The following is an 18659-nucleotide window of genomic DNA, read 5'->3' as shown; positions in this document are numbered from 1 at the left end:
TTCTTTTGACTGTGTATATAATTAAATTGCAATCGATTCTGTGGCATTGAATGGGCTAACAAGGCAACTATTAATGCATTAATGTTTCCATAATCATTGAAACATATAGGCCACGCCCACTAGCAGAGTGGCAAACTCCCGATTGGCTCATTATAGAGTGGGTGGGGATTTTGTTGTATTATTGCCCTGAACGATGACACTGATTTGGTGTCGTTGTTTCCAGTTCGTTTGTGTAACTGATTTAATTAGCAGTCTGTGAAAGTATTATTGTTGAGACATGTATATATTTTTAGGAAATGTCTACAATTTAGTTTTTTTCAAACCTAACACCGATGTGTACACTGAAATCAATTCTTCCAAGTTACTTTATTGTAGGTTGTGGAATTATTTGAGTGAGCGAGTGAGTTGTGTTTGACGCCGTTTTGAACAGTATTCCAGTCATATCACGGCGTGTCAGCTAAATGTGGGAGGAAAGCCGAAGTGATGCAGGTCTTAGACGTTTACCACTTCCGTGAAACCCACGAGCACGGGTATGGTGCTGTCACACCTAGAAACATAATAGGGCCGAACCTGGATTCGAACCCATAGGTTTCTGGCGCGCCAAAGGGACGCAACTCTGCACAGCGAATCGCGGCGCCTTAGACGACTGGGCCAACCGTGCCCTCTGAATTATTTGATATCAAATGAGGTTGAAATAATGTTTGTGAATGTATCCTTTAGGAGGAGTACTGTTCCTTTATGAGTGATCACACTGATGTAACTTTTACTTCGCAGCATAAATTGACCCAGCGTCTTCTTGAATATTACACCTACTGAAATATCCCATGGTAACGCAGTAGCTTCACATGTTTTTCAACTGATATATTTCCCCATTGCAAATGCACGCAGTACGTTGATTGAGTTCGTGTACCTTTTAGACCAATCAAAGAAAGTCACCAGCTGACCGCCTTCTAGACAACCAATCATCTTTTAGAATATCTTCATCTGGATATTTGTATATGTAGATATGTCTTTATCAACACGCTTAAAACAATCAATGAAGTTTAAGTCGTTTAGGGCCACGTGAAGTGAAAATGACCTGTTAGTGTAACATGGAGTGGTCAAACATGCTAAAACATGTCTTTATCATAAACTCGATGCTCATGATGTCAATCATTGGACTGTCTGTTCAAGACTCGATTATTTGCAGACCGCCGTCATATAGCTGGAATATTGCTGAGTGCGGCCTTAAACAATAAACAAACTAACTTTATCAAAGACGCGAAGAACGTAATGCAAATGCATCTCTTATATTACCAGAACAGTTCGTCAGAGCTGACAAACTGAACGAACACAAAATAAAACGTTTAATCATCCTCACACATTAAAGTTAGGGACTGAGGAAGGGGAGGGGCAAGCAAATAATAAAAACGGAGGCAATATTATCTTTATGTTATTTTCAAGAAGAAAGTGTTTTCTTTCACTCGAATCACAGGCCAGGGATACAAAATAACATTAAAACTCACTTTGGTGATACATTCTTGTCATGGCCCCAAATTCATGCATCTCAAAAATATTAAATCAATCCCTTAGCGATCCGTGAAGACTCGGGGTAGAATAGGTCTTCAGCAACCCATACTTGCCGTACCAGGCGACTTTGCTTGCCGTAAGAGGCGACTAACGGGATCGAGTGGTCAGACTCGCTGACTTGGTTGATGAATGTCATCGATGCCGATTGCGTGGATCGGTGCTCATGATATCAATCACTGGACTGTCTCGTCCAGACTCGATTATTTACAGACCGCCGTCATATAGCTGGAATATTGCTGAGCGCGGCGTTAAACAACAAACAAACAAATCAAGCCATCAGCCATGTCTTGGCTGTGCCAGAAACCCATGACCTTGAGGTTGTTATCCCAGTTTCGAGATGTGACAGGACCATACCCGACCCGTGAAGATCCGGGGTAGAATAGGTCTTCAGCAACCCATACTTTTCGAAAGAGGCGACTACGCTTGTTGTAAGAGGCGACTAACGGGATCGGGTGGTCAGGCTCGCTGACGTGGTTGATGCATGTCATCGTATCCCAATTGCGTTGATCGATGCTCTGGTCCAGACTCTATTATTTACAGTCCGCCGTCAGAGAAGCTGGAATATTGCTGAGTGCGGCGTTAAACAACAAACAAACAGCACCATACCCGTGGGTTTCACCATAGTGGTAAACGACTAGGACCTGCCTCACTTTACGCTTTCCTCCAACATCACACTGACATGACTGAAATACTATCAAAAGCAGTTAAACAAAACCCATACGCTCGCTCGCTACCATTAAGTTTCTCCACCGTCCCGAGGGGCGGTCGGGTAGCCTAGTGGTTAAAGCGTTCGCTCGTCACGCCGAAGACCCGGGTTCGATTCCCGATATGGGTACAATGTGTGAAGCCCATTTCTGGTGTCCCCCGCCGTGATATTGCTGGAATATTGCTTAAAGCGGCGTAAAACCATGTTCACTCACTCACTCCACCGTCCCGACAAGCGTTATTAATATTGTAAAGGTGAATATTATCGTTAAGTGTTTAATCATTGTTTTTGCTCCTGAAACGTTGTTTTGTGGGGTCTGACATTATATGACTGTCTGTTTCAGGCATTCGAGTGCGTGGGGAAGTGCTACTACCCCCTCAGCGACCACCTCACCCCTACCAAACATGCCGTCATTCAGACCCTGTTCCACAACTCTCGTCCCAAGGCGGTGGCACGTGCGTGTTGTGTCCCCACCAAACTCAACCCCATCTCCATCCTGTACGTCGACGAGAACAACGTCATCACCTACAAATTCAAATACGAGGGCATGCAGGTGGCAGAGTGCGGCTGTCGTTGACGTCGTCGCCTTTCGGTGACGTCCAGGAACAATGGGTCTTTATGGATGAAGTCCAGGTCTTCCCCAACAGAAGTTGGTTCGTGTCTCAAGGAAGGGTTATCAATATAGAACTAAACAGGCTCTTTGACCTTGTGGAGGACGTCTATTCAGTGCGATGACATGTCTGATGTTGCTTAAGAGAAAGGGGCTACCCTACGGGTACTATTATCGTTTATTGTGTTTTTCTCATGGTGAAACTGCACCAAAAGATATGTTAACCGACTTGTATTCCCGTTCTGGTGGCATGGTGACTCACGGCTCGCCAACGTGTGACTTCCTGCATGGAGCGCGCGACTGGAACAACCCGTGACTACATCGTCAGTGACTGATAGCGGAACTTGATAATCAACGTGGAACAAACGTGCACATGAAGACGTACAGGCAGAGACTCGCCTCTGTGTATGGAGTCTGCTTGTCGTGCCGATCTGTGCATGTTCATTCCAGAGCGCGTCTTCCCGCTGAACCGTTCCAAGGTCACCTCGTGGTTGGGAAAACGCCCTGGGGTCTCAGCAGAAGATGCCCAACACTCTCGCTGGAGGCTCGAAGGCTACACAAGGCGAGATAGGACGCCGAATTATATGCATGAGACACCTTCTGGAATATTACGCGCCAACCACAGTGGTGCTGTTTAGACCAGAGTTTGCAAGTTTAACCAGGGCTTTTGTTACCTAATATGTATAGCTGTCTGTGTGTACAGTACGGTAGAGCTTTGTTGCTGTGCATATTCCGACGCTCGCTGGCTATTTGTTATCATGTAGTTCGCCTGATGTACGATATCTGTGGTTAGAGATAACCTGTACCTTAGAATTGATTGTTTGTTAATGCTGACGATTTGCAATCTGAAACATCCTTATCAGCCACCGTACATACGCCAGGCACGCATCTTCATCAGTGATCTATTCAGTAACCCATAGCTGCTATCAACGGCATTCAAACTGGGTTAGTATGCTGCGGAATCACTTAGGCTACAGTTTTGTTCGGTAAGGTTTAATACAGATTTGAAATAAATAATTAAAGTTCAATTTTCCATAATATTTCAAGCAACGTAGCTCATGGACGTTTGGAGATGTCTGGAGGAATCAACGACGCATCCTTTCAAATACATGCATGCCCGTTACCCCGGGACAAGCAATATGCTCTCTGGACGATTTTGCTGTCCATCTCAGACCTAAAATGTACGTCGTAATATATTGATATTATAGGGAAGAGATAACAACCTTGAGCTTCATCTCTGGGTAGTGAGTTTTGATGCGGGAAAGTATTTTGAGGGTACTAGTCCTTCAGGTCAGCTGTGGACTTAAGGGACCGGGGAAGGGCTATGACTCAGGAAAGTGCCTGTCCTAGCAAGTTAGATTCAAATCGTTCAAACATCACTTTGGTATCTGCGGTGGAGACGCCTAGTGGTAAAAGTGTTCCTCGTCGCGCTTACGGGCCAGGGTTCGGTTCGCCATGTGAGTACAATGTGTGATGCCATTTTTTGGACTCCCTTACGTGATATGCCTGGAATGTTTCTAAAAGCGGCGTAAAACCATAGTCATTCACTCGTTTACTATCGCCTCCAGTTTTATTATTATGTGCATCAATCTAACAGTTCATTTTCATATACCCACAGGTACTGCTCTTTCCTCTAAAAGTGTTATTTCCTCCTTCAAAATACCAGGTAGGGATCTTGACGTAGGGCCAGAGATGAAAGAGCAAATGATCCGATTTCTTCGAGAGATCTTTTACTGGAACACAGCCAAAATATTTGTGAACGGTGCCTAAACACAGCTGTTAATAAGTTACATAATTCATACTGAGGGAATTTCACCAATAGAGGCTTGTGTGGCAGGGCATATTTTCCGACACCTACTGCGATACACTTTCATTCACACCAGGACTGTTGTCCTTGGAGGTTAACGTGTCGCTGTAGTGATGGATCTGTCTACTTGAAAGTGACCAGGGGTGTCTACCTGATAGAGTGAAACGACAAACATGTGTCTCGTCTCGACAAAGATGAAGAGTCCAGGCCAAGACCACATGCTGATATTAAGTACCTCTGTATATCCAAACCTACGTTTGGGTCCCTCAACAAAAATAACTTGTTTTATAAATTTTGTGACGTTAGATGTTTAGAATTTCCTTTTATGTTGCTTCTGTTTATCTAAACATACGTTTTGGCCTACCAACTAAGAAATTTTGTTTTATAAGAATGTACAAATTTCCTGCTTATTCTGTACTTACCGCAACACAAGTATCTGGCAACAAAACCTTCTTATTCTGTTTCGGCGGATAATCTAAACTGGTTATTTGTTTTTTACAATTTATCTTTTTATCTAATATGCAAGTCGTGAGAGAATACATTGAAACTGTTATGACGTCCGTTGCTCTTGTGCCTCCCTCTGTTATATCGTCCTTGCATTTAACGTTACAAAATAGTCACCATAATATTTGAAGCGAACGTAAAAGGTGGTAGTCGGGCATCCAACTGACCAGTCGTGTCCCTGGTTTGCTGCCCTGTCAAAGTCGTCTCTTCATGTTTGCATAATTTATTTTTTTTAAACATATCTGTGCATTAACTATGAACTATTTTGTCTCTTTCATCAAATATTTCATGTCTTCCTTGTGTCTTCGAGGGGCAAACCGGAGAAGTGGTCACTTCGTTTTAAGACAAGAACTGAGAGGAGTGATTTGGGTTTAAGGTCACTTAAATAGTATTTCAGCTATATCATGGTGGGTTGGCTTGATGTCGGAAGAAAAATCCAAAGTAACACAGGTCTTGGACGATAACCACTTTGGTGAAAGCCTACAAACCTCGAAGGGCGAACCGAAACGATCATCGATTTCTGGCACGCTTAGGGAATCAACTGCATAGCTTATTCCGGCGTCTTTGACGACTGGGACCCCGGTGCCCGCGTGCCGTGATAAGTGCAGCTAATTGTCATGTGTAGCAAAATAAACGACGTATATGCAGAACGGCCTGATATAATTACAGACTACTGTATATACTATGTGTTGTAGTACTGGACGCTATACCTCATGTGGGTGTGTGCTCATAGTGGAAATGGTGTGCTATGATTACAATGTAAATTTAGAGAAACAACTAAATAAAGCCATATGTGTTTTTTTCCCACTTCATGTATTGTTTTTCTTATCATAAAACTGAAATTATTGCCGTATGTGATTTCCCAAGTGGTTTTCATGTGATGCATGGTGAGTCATGTGATAGTCCTATCTAGTGACCTTGAATTTCAGTGAAGTTCAAGTATGGCATCAATGGCCAATGTGAGGCCACAAACTTGCCACCCATGCCGAGCAACACATGACCATCCCACCAACATGACATTGTAAGTGTAATATTTACCACACAGGTAACACACCATTACAACACCAGCACAAATATGGTGCAGTGACTAAGGATAATTGCATAGGCGGGTCTAGAGGGGTGGCGCTGGTGTTTCAGACCACTGAACCTGGTGTCATCTTTTCGTCCAAGTGAGTGTGCAGTGAAGACAGCCAATGGCGACCAGTTCACAGTCTTATTGATGCATATGTTGGATATGTTGGAAGACTACACAAGAGCTTCTCCAGCCATGCTTCTCCAGCCATGCTAACCTAGGTGGTGGTGATTGTATCAGTGACTTTGTGACCTGAGTGAGTGAGTGAGTGAGTATGGTTTTACGCCGCTTTTAGCAATATTCCAGCAATATCACGGCGGGGGACACCAGAAATGGGCTTCGCACATTGTACCCATGTCGGGAATCGAACCCGGGTCTTCTGCGTGACGAGCGCACGCTTTAACCACTAGGCTACCCGACCGCCCCCTTTGTGACCTGAAGTCGCATGTTTGGTGGACTCAACTTGACTAACTTGTTGAGGCACAAAAAAAACTCAATCACTTAGCTAACATGAAAAATTCATTTCCGACAGAGGTTTATAATATCTACAACGACAGCTGAGGCAATTGTCTTCAAACGCCAAAGCTCTTACCATGGTTACAGCTCTGTTCAAAACCATTTGAAAAATAGAGAAAAATGTCTGCTCATCAGACATAAATGTTGCACTTTACTGTAAGTTTGAGCTGTGAGATTTTGGATAAATGGGACTTAAGTTTCTACTGATGGTCTTATGTATAACTGAGCATGCTGATAGACTGTAGATTTCCATAAAAGGTAAATATGATTATCTGACAATTCCACAAATATCAAAACAAGGAATATGGTACATGTACATGATGAAACCGCAATGTTACAAAACATACAGACACTCGGCAACAATAGGCTGATTCATGTCCACTTCAGCACCAAATTGTTGTCACTAGGGTTGACAATCTCTTCACAATGGTTCCATAAAAATAGTCATTCAAATAAATAGGGACCTAGCACTGAACAGTGTGTACCATTTTGCATAGAAAATAGTAGACAGTTGTGCAATTTAATATTACAAACGTTTCACAAATACGTTACTCCATTCCCAAAGCATACACTTCAAGGGAGACAACTCCTACGGACCCCCCCCAAAAAAGCAAAAGTTTTGACTACGGTGGATTTATCACATTCATCAAAGCAAGGACACTACTCAATCGCCAATCACTGATTATACTATCACATTTTAATACAATATAAATTTAAATTAAAGACAAAACAGGGAGCAAGCAAGAGTGACTAGACATGAAGGGCATCTACTTAGCAAACTGATGACAACATAAGACGAAGAAGCGTTCCTAGTAATATGTACTTCACCCAGGTCATTCTCACACCATCTCAGATTTCAAGGCTTCCATACAGCTCACTCATAACAAGAATATAACATGTACAATATCACAAACAAATTGTCACACAAACCAATATACAAATACAGCTGAATGTAGCACACATTTTCAAAGAGACTTTCTGTACCATGTATACAAAGTAAAACACCTATAACGATGTCCAAGTGCAGTGTTAATCTCCTTAATCATCAGTTGGGGTGTCACCATACACGGCGTTGTATGGTACTCACCTTGAAAGCATACATTCAAATGTTTACTATCAAATGTTCTATTGGGCCAGTTTGGAGTTTTAGCATGTTCAGGAAGTGAATGAGGTGAACTTCAGCAATATTTCAGCCGTATCATGATGGGACAGCAATATTTGGCTTCATACACTGAACCCAAGTGAGGAAACGCACCCAGCTATGAAGGGAGACTTTGCTACATTGCCAGATGACCATTCTCAACCTATAATAATAATAATAGTAATAATAATAATAATAATAATAATAATCCACTCAATACAGTACATTATTATTACCCCAGTCAATGGATCAGTGTGCACTCGAGTTTTCATTCTCAGCTAACTGGGAAGAATACAACACAAGGTTTACAGTCACATGACCATCTTATCCTACTGGGTACCCATTTACTGCTGGGTGAACAGAGGCATATTTCAAACAAAGTCACTTGTCGAAGGAGACACATGTGCTTCAGTGTGGCGCAGGACCGAAGCCATAGAAACTCTCAGGACAAACACGGTTGCCCAGCTAAAGAGTCTCCATGACCGATGTTTTTAAACTTTACCCAATTTGTGACCTGTGTGCCGCACACAGGACCACGTCCCACCAAGTACCTAGCTACAGCTATTGGAATTAGTGTCAATTGTGAAACAGAGACATGATCAGTTTAGGTCAGATTGGTATGTCATAAAACTAGCTGACAAAGGGGTGTTTGCGGAATTTAAATTTGCTGGCACTGCCAACAAATTAGCCTGATCCAAGTCTCACTCCAACCAAATTGTCAATTTTGCCTTCTGTTAAATGTAACCCGACAGCAAGGAAAATCTCAGGTTTTATGGGCATGCTCATGTTCTCAATACAATATCCAACTTGGCATGGCTAGTTTCAGCTTGAAGTGCATTGGTCTAATTTCTCCATGTTTCTTGCCAAATAATCTTGCCACATTAGTTCATATCAACATAATGGAATATATTCAAATGTTACCATGGCCACAGTAAATGAATATGGGTTAACACCAGTCTCAGCAGCTGGACAGTGAAGGGACACAAGGAATAGACCTCACACACTGATGGGGCAGGCTCAACCGACCCTACATGCTACTTTGGTTATAGTCTTCTTGCATAAATATACTCATTACGAAGCAAGTGAGTGAGTGAGTATGGTTTTACGCCGCATTTAGCAATATTCCAGCAATATCACGTCGGGGGACACCAGAAATTGGCTTCACACATAGTACCCATGTCGGGAATTGAACCTGAGTCTTCGGCGTGACAAGCAAACGCTTTAACCACTAGGACACCCGACCGCCCCTACAACGCAAAACATGTCCAGTGAGACATGCTGGCTCTGTGTACATGATGCAGTCACACCATGGTGACTTATGACAACCCTTACATGCCAAACGGTCGGAATGATTTATGGACAAGAAGCACGAATCTGTCCACTGCCACACTGAAGCTGCTGAGTGAGCGGAGACACTACAATAGAGGAGAATGCAGCTAAGGCCTTGTGTATTCGTTAAAACAGTTTGTGCAAAAAACATCTTTTTTAATTTGCTCTCAGCATCACATCTGATGTTATGTTATCACATGGACTATTATTCTCTAAGCTTCACAGATTGTCCCAGTAGCTAAAAGCGACAGACAGTTACTTGATACTGACCTTGTCAAGCTTACAGGTCTGAGTGAGTGAGTAAAAATGTTTTACTCCGCTTTTAGCAATAATCCATCAAAATCCCGGCAGGGGACACCAGAAATGGGCTTCACACACAGTACCTAGGTGGGAAACTGAACTTACAGGTCTGAAGCAGGGCCAAAAAAACTTTGCATCTGAAATTTTCACTGAATATTAGTCTTGGCATGTAGACTATTAATAGCTGAGTTTACTAGACAAAAAGGAATTGTACCAGAGACAGACTACAGACTAGCGGCTGAAGGGCAGATAAGCTGCATCAGTTTTGCTAATGATGGCCAACTGGGACCCCTTACAAATTTGCCTTGACATTAACATTGAACCTTTCTTTAGGTTGTCATCATGTTCACAGTAACAACAAATTTTTATCTTCATTTGGAACACGTCCCATTTAAGTGTTTCAGAGCAGTTGTTCATGAGCAAAGTTAACGAAAGACAACAAGCCATGACAAGCATCTACAGCGCATTTTGATCAGGTGAGCTACAATAATTTCATATTAACAGGATGAAAGCTAAAGAAAACATATATTACGAATCAAGACAATAAAGGCAGCAATTTCTACATTATTCTGGATGTATCGTCAAGCAATAGGATATACCTGTTCACATGATAAACTAGAAAGGAACTGAAGGGAAACACACAATCAACTGCTTCTAGATCCCTCACTACTTTACATCCCCACAGGGGAAATCCTTTAAGGTTTTGAACTGCCTTCTGAGACATAGAAAAAACCTCCTTCCAAACTTGGCAAGTTCTACAACATGAAGACATGATACACTCATTTCGGATCCTAATCTCTGGTTTTAACAAAACCTGTCAGCTCTAAGATTATACAACTGCAATAGGACAGTGCAATTATAAAAATGCTGAAACAGCAATAACCATGATTCATCTGTAGAAATATCCAGATTTCATTTTACTGAGGTCAGCAGCCATTGAAAAGGATCCTGCCTTTTCCTTCATATTTATATTTCCCAAACTGAGCCTTAGAACTTAGAATAAGCTGACCTGTCATATTTGCACAAGTGAATTTGACAATAACAAACAAGGTGAGGAAATATGGACGCTCTGTCACGGATTAAGTTCTTGGTTCTGGCTTTATTTGTGAGAGAGAAATAACCCAGAATTAAGAGTTTGGTTGTTCTTACTACGTAATTGGAAATTTAATTCAGCTTATTAACATCAATCTGCAGGTCAAAATTGGTAGGCCATTGATGTTGATGATCAGAGATTTACAACGCTTATGTAAGTCAAGATCCTAGGGCAGCAGATCAAATAACCCTTAATCAGGTCCATTCAGCCACAGAGAGCAACAGCCAATCAAATGTGTGCAAAACAGGCTATTCCCCCTGAGCATTTACACTTCAATTCATACCCTCACATTTCACTGCCACTTGGCATTCCTGGGTATAGGAAAAACATATCTATTTGCTTTTATATTCCGCTATCATTGAGATTATTCATAACTCCAATTTAATATTCATTTCTTGCATGCACATGATAACATTTAGCTGCGAATTTATTCCTCAAGACATCCTCCATTATCCAGTGCATTACATGTCAATTCTATTTTGATAAATATGCTGGGTCCATTCACTTCAAAATTGGAAATGTCGCTCAATTGTTACTTTCTCTATTAAACTTAACACAGAATTTCTCACTTGTAACAGTGAGTTAACTGGACAGCTATTTTTAGCATCATTAGTAGACTCCGACTCAAAGAGCTAAAGTAGCAAATGGTTCCAGGGTATTTATCGTATTATACTACTCAAAAACGTCACCCAATAGTTTGATATTACTATAGTTAATCTGTCATGGCAAGACAGATTTAACTATATTAACATGAAAGCATCGGGTGATCCTAAACTTCTTTTGAGTAGTATAGAATGGAAACAATACAGTGGATATCAAGTCTGTTCTACTATACTGCTACAATCTGTTGAAATCAGTTCTGTTGTGTAAACCTCTCATGCGCACACACATGCTGACAGTATCGGACGATGATGGTGAACCAACGATGAGAGGATGAAGGCAATGACAGTGAAAGCTAAGAGGCCACCAGTGGGACGTTGGGTATGAGCATGGTCTGATGAACACAAGTTGTCGTGTTAAGTGAGACAAGAGTAAAGGCCTTATGGTGAAATTGGGGGGCTTCCATTAAAGGTCACATTATCAGTTTTCTCCAATCACCAACATTCCTGATATTGATAAACAGTTTGAGCCCACATTCATACAGTCATGGTAAATTTCTTCTGCTATAAAGAATTTGAAGAAGTGAATAATTTCTCGAGAAGAAAACATTAGCTTACATAACCAACACATGACCATTTCCCGACCAACCAGACAGTAACACAGTTATATCACTATTACTACACAGAAGCACTCGTATAATCACAGAACATCGAACATCAGTCGGTCATAACATTTTGATTCTGACGATCATTCTCAAACTCAACAAAATCATCAAACAGGCTTGGCCATGCCTCTGTGTCGTCATAGGTGGTCAAATCCTCGCCCACGTGCTCAGTGAAGTTCAAGAACATGTCCCACGTATCTCTTGGAATGCCTCGAATATTCTGATGTTTGGAGAGGAATTCAAGCCAATGTTCGAGAAGCAGTGGCTCGTGCTGAGAGAACACCAGTTTCCACAAGCTCATGGCCATCTCAGTCTGCAAAGTCCTCTGGCCTGTGTCAGAATCAAGGCCGAATTTGTACGTCCAGCGATAAAGGTCCTTGAAGGCCTGCTTGTTCTCTACTTCCGAAAGAAGTTCTGGGAACTTGGACCGAATGCTCTTCAGGGAGTCACATTTGAGATTCCTACAACCATTAATAAATTCATCGCGGGTAAAACGACACATTTGATCAGCCTGGAACTTCCAAGCAATGACAAGGACAATATATTCTTCTGGTTTCACATCAAGATCTTCACAGAACTTCTCCACACCCTCTGCCAAAATGATGTCATCATCATCTGAATCTTTGTACATGTCAAACATGGCTATAACTTTAGATTCTTGAAAATCCTTAGAAATGAGTGACAATCGTTTACTTTCACCATTACTTTGTTTTTTAATTGGAGGGAGTTTTGGGTATTGCGTGAACATTTTCTTGTCTGATGGCGCTATAAGCGGTCGACCGGTTCCGTAGTTTGTGTCTGTGACTGCTGCTGCACGTTTCAGCTCTTTCGACTCGGAGACAAATCCTGTGGATGACCTGGACTGTGACGATGAGATGGCGCGTGGGTCAGCGAACTGGGCATCAGGACCGGGCTGTCCTGGAGCCTCACAGCATGACAGACATTTCCCCATTTGATAGGCCACTCACACCTGCACAGGCGGTTAGCATAGGCCTGCAACATGAACAAAACATGGTAAGTCTACATCACATTCATTTCCCAATTTCATAGGCCACTCACACCTGCACAGACCACAGCAGTTCCAATAAATGCCCAAATTGCAAATTGGGAGAAAAGTTTGATTTGTAAAAAATATGGAAATATTGTACGTCCCAATTTTAGCATTCCAGACCGAATCATGATAACGCAAAGTACTCTCTTTGTCACGTTTATTGGCAATGCGATCACTGAATATCAGTCGCCTTAGCAACACAAAAAACTTGATTGTTTTATGCCAATATCTGAATTAATCTAACATTTGCCAAAGACTGGGGTTGAAATATTGGCCCCTGAGAACATGCAGAAGTCCTTTATACCAGCATTCATTATCAACATTCTTAATGTCACATGTAAGCATGGCAAGGTATGAGCCCTGTTCAGCTGTACTCCCCTGACCAGCTTATTACCGGTTTGTTTTGCATTTACGGTCACAAGGAAAAAAATGGTGGTTGTCATGAAAACAGAATCAATACTTATACAGCATGCACTGAAGCCAGCAGTGCATCACGGATATCACAGACCGATCTAATTAGGTTGGAACATATCTATCAATTAGGAATAACAATGGATTGATCACCATGATAACCTGATAATACTTCTGGTGCTGACACTGATCACGCTGTGAACATTCCATGTTTAATTAATAAACAAAAATATAACAGGACTTCCTTCTTCACTAGCATTTTTCTGTTCAGTTTTTCTGTTTAAAGTGCAGGATGTTTACTATTTTCACAGTAACCATGGCAACATGTATCTGTATTTACTTCTCTTCATGTTTGCAGTTGCCAAGAGACTACATCCTTTCAATATAGAATGCATATGATCAATTACTACTTAAAATGTTATTGGTGACTTTATTTTTTATATTTTCATAGTTGAGGTTTATTTTATTGTGTCTCATCCATCAAATCTGTCAAAGATTGAGCAGTCAGACAAATAATAACACCAAAAATAAATGTAAACACTTTTACAGATTTTTTAGCTCTGGTCCGTCAAATCCGTAAAACCAAAACATATGAAGTGTGAAGTAGCTCAGTCATCATTCTCATACTCTGTGGGCTATGACACATACTGACAAAACAGAGATGTTTAATGTGTTGTGTTTAAAGAACAATGTACATCTCCCCTGCCAAAACAATATACCAATAGCTCTTTATAATCAAGATACTGATGACAGTATTACAACAGCCATCAGATATGTCAGTGGACAAGGTGGAAGTCATCTTCCCGAGGCAAGGGATTTAACTGACTTTAAAAGTCCAGTTTCCACCCTTGCTGAACTTGGCTGGAATTCCTGTGCTCGATTCCTGGCCACCAGTGGCTATTACCAGTTATGTCCCTTCTAAGCATCTCCTATGGACCAATCAGATTCCACCTCTCGTATCACTTGCATTTGCTTCAAACAACATGACGGCGCCAAGTCAGGATGATCTGCTCGATAATCAAGATAGATCTATATTGTGATAAAACAGGTCTTACATCGCGAAATGCATCAAATCACATGAGCACCTTGATTAAAAAACATGAAAAGATTTTGAATATATCTGTTGAGAATGAGTTGGCGGTGCACATGCTTTGCAAATCCTGCAAATCTGCATGACAGTTTACGAACAGGATTTCGATTTCATTTCACTATTTTGATTGGACTATGCATAGACACGTTAGTCCAGCCAAATTGTAACTCCATAATACCAGCCTAGTTCGACAAGGGTGGAAACTGGACTTTTATAGCCAGTTAACTCACTTGCCTCGGGAAGATGGGTGGAAGAGTGAGTGGGTAACAAAATCAACCATCATCAGGGCTTTACCTGACGCAATACATTACATCATTGATTCATTATCACACACAACATGTAACTGGAGGCAATTAATCTACACTGCAACCTAAGGAAACGTAAAAGAAAAGTATGGCTGTTTGGCAAGTAACCCTCTCAAAGTTCAGACTCAATCTGATATTGAAATCCCCATCTCTAACCATGCTAACTACAGGATACAGGCTTCTGTGTAATGACATTAGGAAATTCTTGGAAATCAAGTGAAGCATGCCACACAACGTCTCCCTGGGACTCTGTGTTCATTCCTTGGAACCCATAGACCCGAAAAAGAGACAGGCAGGTAAATCAAAGTGATTTTGTACCTAAACATGCTACCACCAATAAAGTTAGCAAATTCTGCATTCTGTATCAAAAACTTTAATATCTACAACAGGCTCTGTATAGTGATCAGTGTTTACTGACACTAATCCCCAATTCAGTCTTTCAGCAGCATTTTCACTAGATTTTGGTGTCACTATATATATATATATATCCTTACCATTTGCTTAAGTACAGAGATGTAAATTAGCACTCGCCCACAAAAGTTCTGTTAATGTTAAAGGTACCCAAAGCACTAATAGAATTTCAAATATTTTTGGGAGGCATCACCATATCTTATGACTATTTAGGTTGATTTTAAACCTAGCCCCAAATTAAACATGTCAGAAGAGAGAAACCATTAGAATTATGATCAATTTTTTGATCTTGCAAGGTGCATTGGCTTAAATGACCAAACATTAAAGAAATTATCACAAACACCACATAGTACTGTCACGCCATGAGTACTGTCATTCAAAATATCCATGTTAATTCATCAGAACTAAATCCAACATATAAGTTAATCAAAGCCTGTTTTGGTCATGTAATTACTTCTCTGATAACTAGTGTAGGATTATTGAGAGTTAGAACTAAACACATAAGCTCTACTACTAGTACTAGCCTGGGTAAAGATAAAATGACCTTGTAATGTCAAGAAATGGGGAAACTGGGAAACTTTGTACTACCCTAGGCTAGCCAGCTTGTGTCAAGTTCTAACCCTGACTTAATGTGTGAAAGAAAAATCATCAAACTTAAAAGAGGGTGAGTGAGGCATAAGGCCACTTGAACAGTGTTTCAGTTATATCCCCGAGTGTTGGCTAGATGTTGGGGGTTGGTGGGTCCAGACATATTAAAAGCATGAGCAACAATCCACATAATCGGGGTACAATTACATACAACAGTGTTTCAGTTATATCCCCGAGTGTTGGCTAGATGTTGGGGGTTGGTGGGTCCAGACATATTGAAAGCATGAGCAACAATCCACATAATCGGGGTACAATTACATACAACAGTGTTTCAGTTATATCCCCGAGTGTTGGCTAGATGTTGGGGGTTGGTGGGTCCAGACATATTGAAAGCATGAGCAACAATCCACATAATCGGGGTACAATGACATACAAAAGTTTTCCCGCTGGCTTTTGAAACTGACAGTCCTGGTGGACTGTCAACTCCAAAAATTACCAGTTCTTCCTGATTTTTGTTAGTCCCAACTTACAATAAATAAAAAACATATGAAAATTACCTGGTTTTAATTCCTTCAACATCATGTTCAATGCAATGACGTCATCTCTGCAGTAACATAGTTAGATCTACACATCATTCACACAAAGTTCAGTCACAGTATTTTCTCTCTTATTTTTGAATATTTCGAGACAAAGTCGCTACACATATTTAACCTCGAAGCAAGGCAAAATGTTATTTCCTTCCACTAAAAGTAGACAAGAGGACACCTTGATGGTAACAGATAAGCTGACTTCGTTTGGAAAGATTTGAATATTGCTTATGTTTTGTTCAACAACAAAGATTTTTATAAGGTACTATATTTGCCAGTCCACAGGGACTGACAGTCACACGAATTACCGGTCCAAATCTAATTTTACCGGTTAAAACTTGTAATTACCGGTAAACAGGAACACTGTCCAAGCAGCCATGACCACCCAATCCACCAAGGTCTACTTTTACAAACATGGGAAAACAAATCCTGGGGGCCTATTTTTGGTATCCCATACTTGTCAACACAAGCCTACTAAAGAGAACTGTGTGGCCATCCGTGACATGGCTGATTCATATCTGTCATTGTATACCGATAGAGTGGATGGACATTCAAATATCAGTGCACATGTTTCAAGTCGGATTCACTGGTAGTGAGTTAATGTGACATCCAAACCTAATCTGGACCTGGTTTACAATTGGGATGATCAGGAATAATGGACATCAGCATGATTAGTGTTGTGTGTTACTTATTAATTATGTCATGTTTATGGCTTTGTATATTCTTCTTGATCTTAATCATGATGATAATCAGCAAATTTGCATGTGTAACCATTGGGATTGATAGTCTTATCATGGAAGAAACCACATATCACAGTATTTAGATATATGATCTCAAATCATGCTAATCTGATACATTATCATGATTATGGTTACACACAGGTAAGACGTGATACTAAAACCCCATAAACCATGCAGTTATAAACAGCATAATTATAATCTGTGGCTTGAGTATGAGTACTAGGTACCACTTACTAGAAGTTAGTAAAACCATAGACAATGAGTTAATTTGATTTCTGAGGAGCAGTCGTAAACAAACATCTTTGAAATCTACACAATATTCAAAACAGTTATTCGGCAATGATATACCCCTTCTACACTGCTTTTTTGCTGTAAAACAATCAATAATAATACACAAGAAATTATGGACAGTGATATAATATGGTATTGGCAAGCGTGGCTTATTTGAGCATAACTACAAGCTGATTATTGTCATCATGATTAGTCATAACCTGATTGTATCATGGCATGTCCTGGATTTGGCAGAGATCAATAGAATTAGAAATCCCCGTTCTGTATGCTACAATGACATCAAACACCGTGATCAAACTTGTGTTCCTTGTTTACCACTAATAACAACTTATATCATTACAAACTTAGGCTACATATTATATAAATAGGTGTCTCGTGCATCCTCTAGGCATTTATTGTTCCAAAGACCTTTTGAAAGCTCTTTCAATCTGACTTATGTGGGTAGAGAATATGTAAACAACACGATTGTATCTCCCATACACATTTAGATACAAACCTCTCTCGAAAGATTACCGATCTCAAATGGATGTACATTGAACATGCAGCGTTAGTGAATAGTTACAAAGTCGACGTCGGTTAATCTGTAAGACGAGATAAAGTCAATGCGGAACTATGAACATTACAACGAACCCACTGCAATGAATGCTTCACCACTGTCTGTATTCACTTCGATAAATAGCACCAGTGGGATGTGTTATTGCAACGACTGACAAAGTTCTCACCCAACTTCAGAGACCATGGACGTTCTAGATGCATTAAATTGCATCCCTGGTGGTTTATAATATGTCCATTGAACTCTCGTCGTGTTTTGACATCTCCAAACTCTTCATAACCGATACAAATCTAAATTCCTTCCTTGAAGGACCAACCCTTTCTCCCCGGCCGCCATCTACAAACATGGACGACTTCCTGTTTGACATCGTGACGTCACTGCACGCGTTATGAGTTCATATTCTCTGGAAATATCTTCAAAGCTGTGGTTTTGAATGACATGGTCTCACATGTTGCCTGCTTATCAATAAAATCGTATTTTCATATTGCTATACACATTAAAACTTTTCATTGGGAGCTGAATAAACCACATTCAGATATTAAAAGCCCATGTTTATCCAGTAAACATAAAAGCCTTAATCAATTATGGATAGGACACGTATCGACTTTACAACAGAACATAAATATACTATATTTTAAACCACAAGCTCATTCAGGTTTATATGTTTCATGTATGAAAATATTTTAATACGATATGGTTGTATAGGGGCGATATTGTTTCT

General features: G+C 40.6%; 2 protein-coding genes across 2 annotated transcripts in view; one reads left to right on the top strand and one right to left on the bottom strand.

The window, feature by feature from the left end:
• LOC124151036 (bone morphogenetic protein 10-like) overlaps positions 1-5996 on the top strand; it is a 28603-nt gene extending 22607 nt beyond the window's left edge. Inside the window, exon 3 of the mRNA XM_046523278.2 lies at positions 2619-5996. Within this exon, the coding sequence (XP_046379234.2) occupies positions 2619-2852 (234 nt within the window). The 3' untranslated portion in view covers positions 2853-5996. The remainder of the gene's footprint in view (positions 1-2618) is intronic.
• Positions 5997-6774: 778 nt separating this feature from the next.
• On the bottom strand, positions 6775-18285 carry LOC124151037 (DCN1-like protein 3). The gene is made up of 2 exons (XM_046523279.2): positions 18108-18285; positions 6775-12904 (listed from the first exon to the last, which is right to left on the bottom strand). The coding sequence occupies exon 2, from the start codon at positions 12861-12863 to the stop codon at positions 11964-11966; it is 900 nt and encodes a 299-aa protein (XP_046379235.1). The 5' UTR covers positions 12864-12904; positions 18108-18285; the 3' UTR covers positions 6775-11963.
• Between the last annotated feature and the right edge of the window lie 374 nt (positions 18286-18659).

This window comes from Haliotis rufescens, unplaced genomic scaffold (assembly GCF_023055435.1).
Source record: "Haliotis rufescens isolate VD_foot unplaced genomic scaffold, xgHalRufe1.0.p SCAF_20, whole genome shotgun sequence".
NCBI classification, from domain to species: domain Eukaryota; kingdom Metazoa; phylum Mollusca; class Gastropoda; order Lepetellida; family Haliotidae; genus Haliotis; species Haliotis rufescens.
This window is presented reverse-complemented; position numbering and strand designations above follow the sequence as displayed.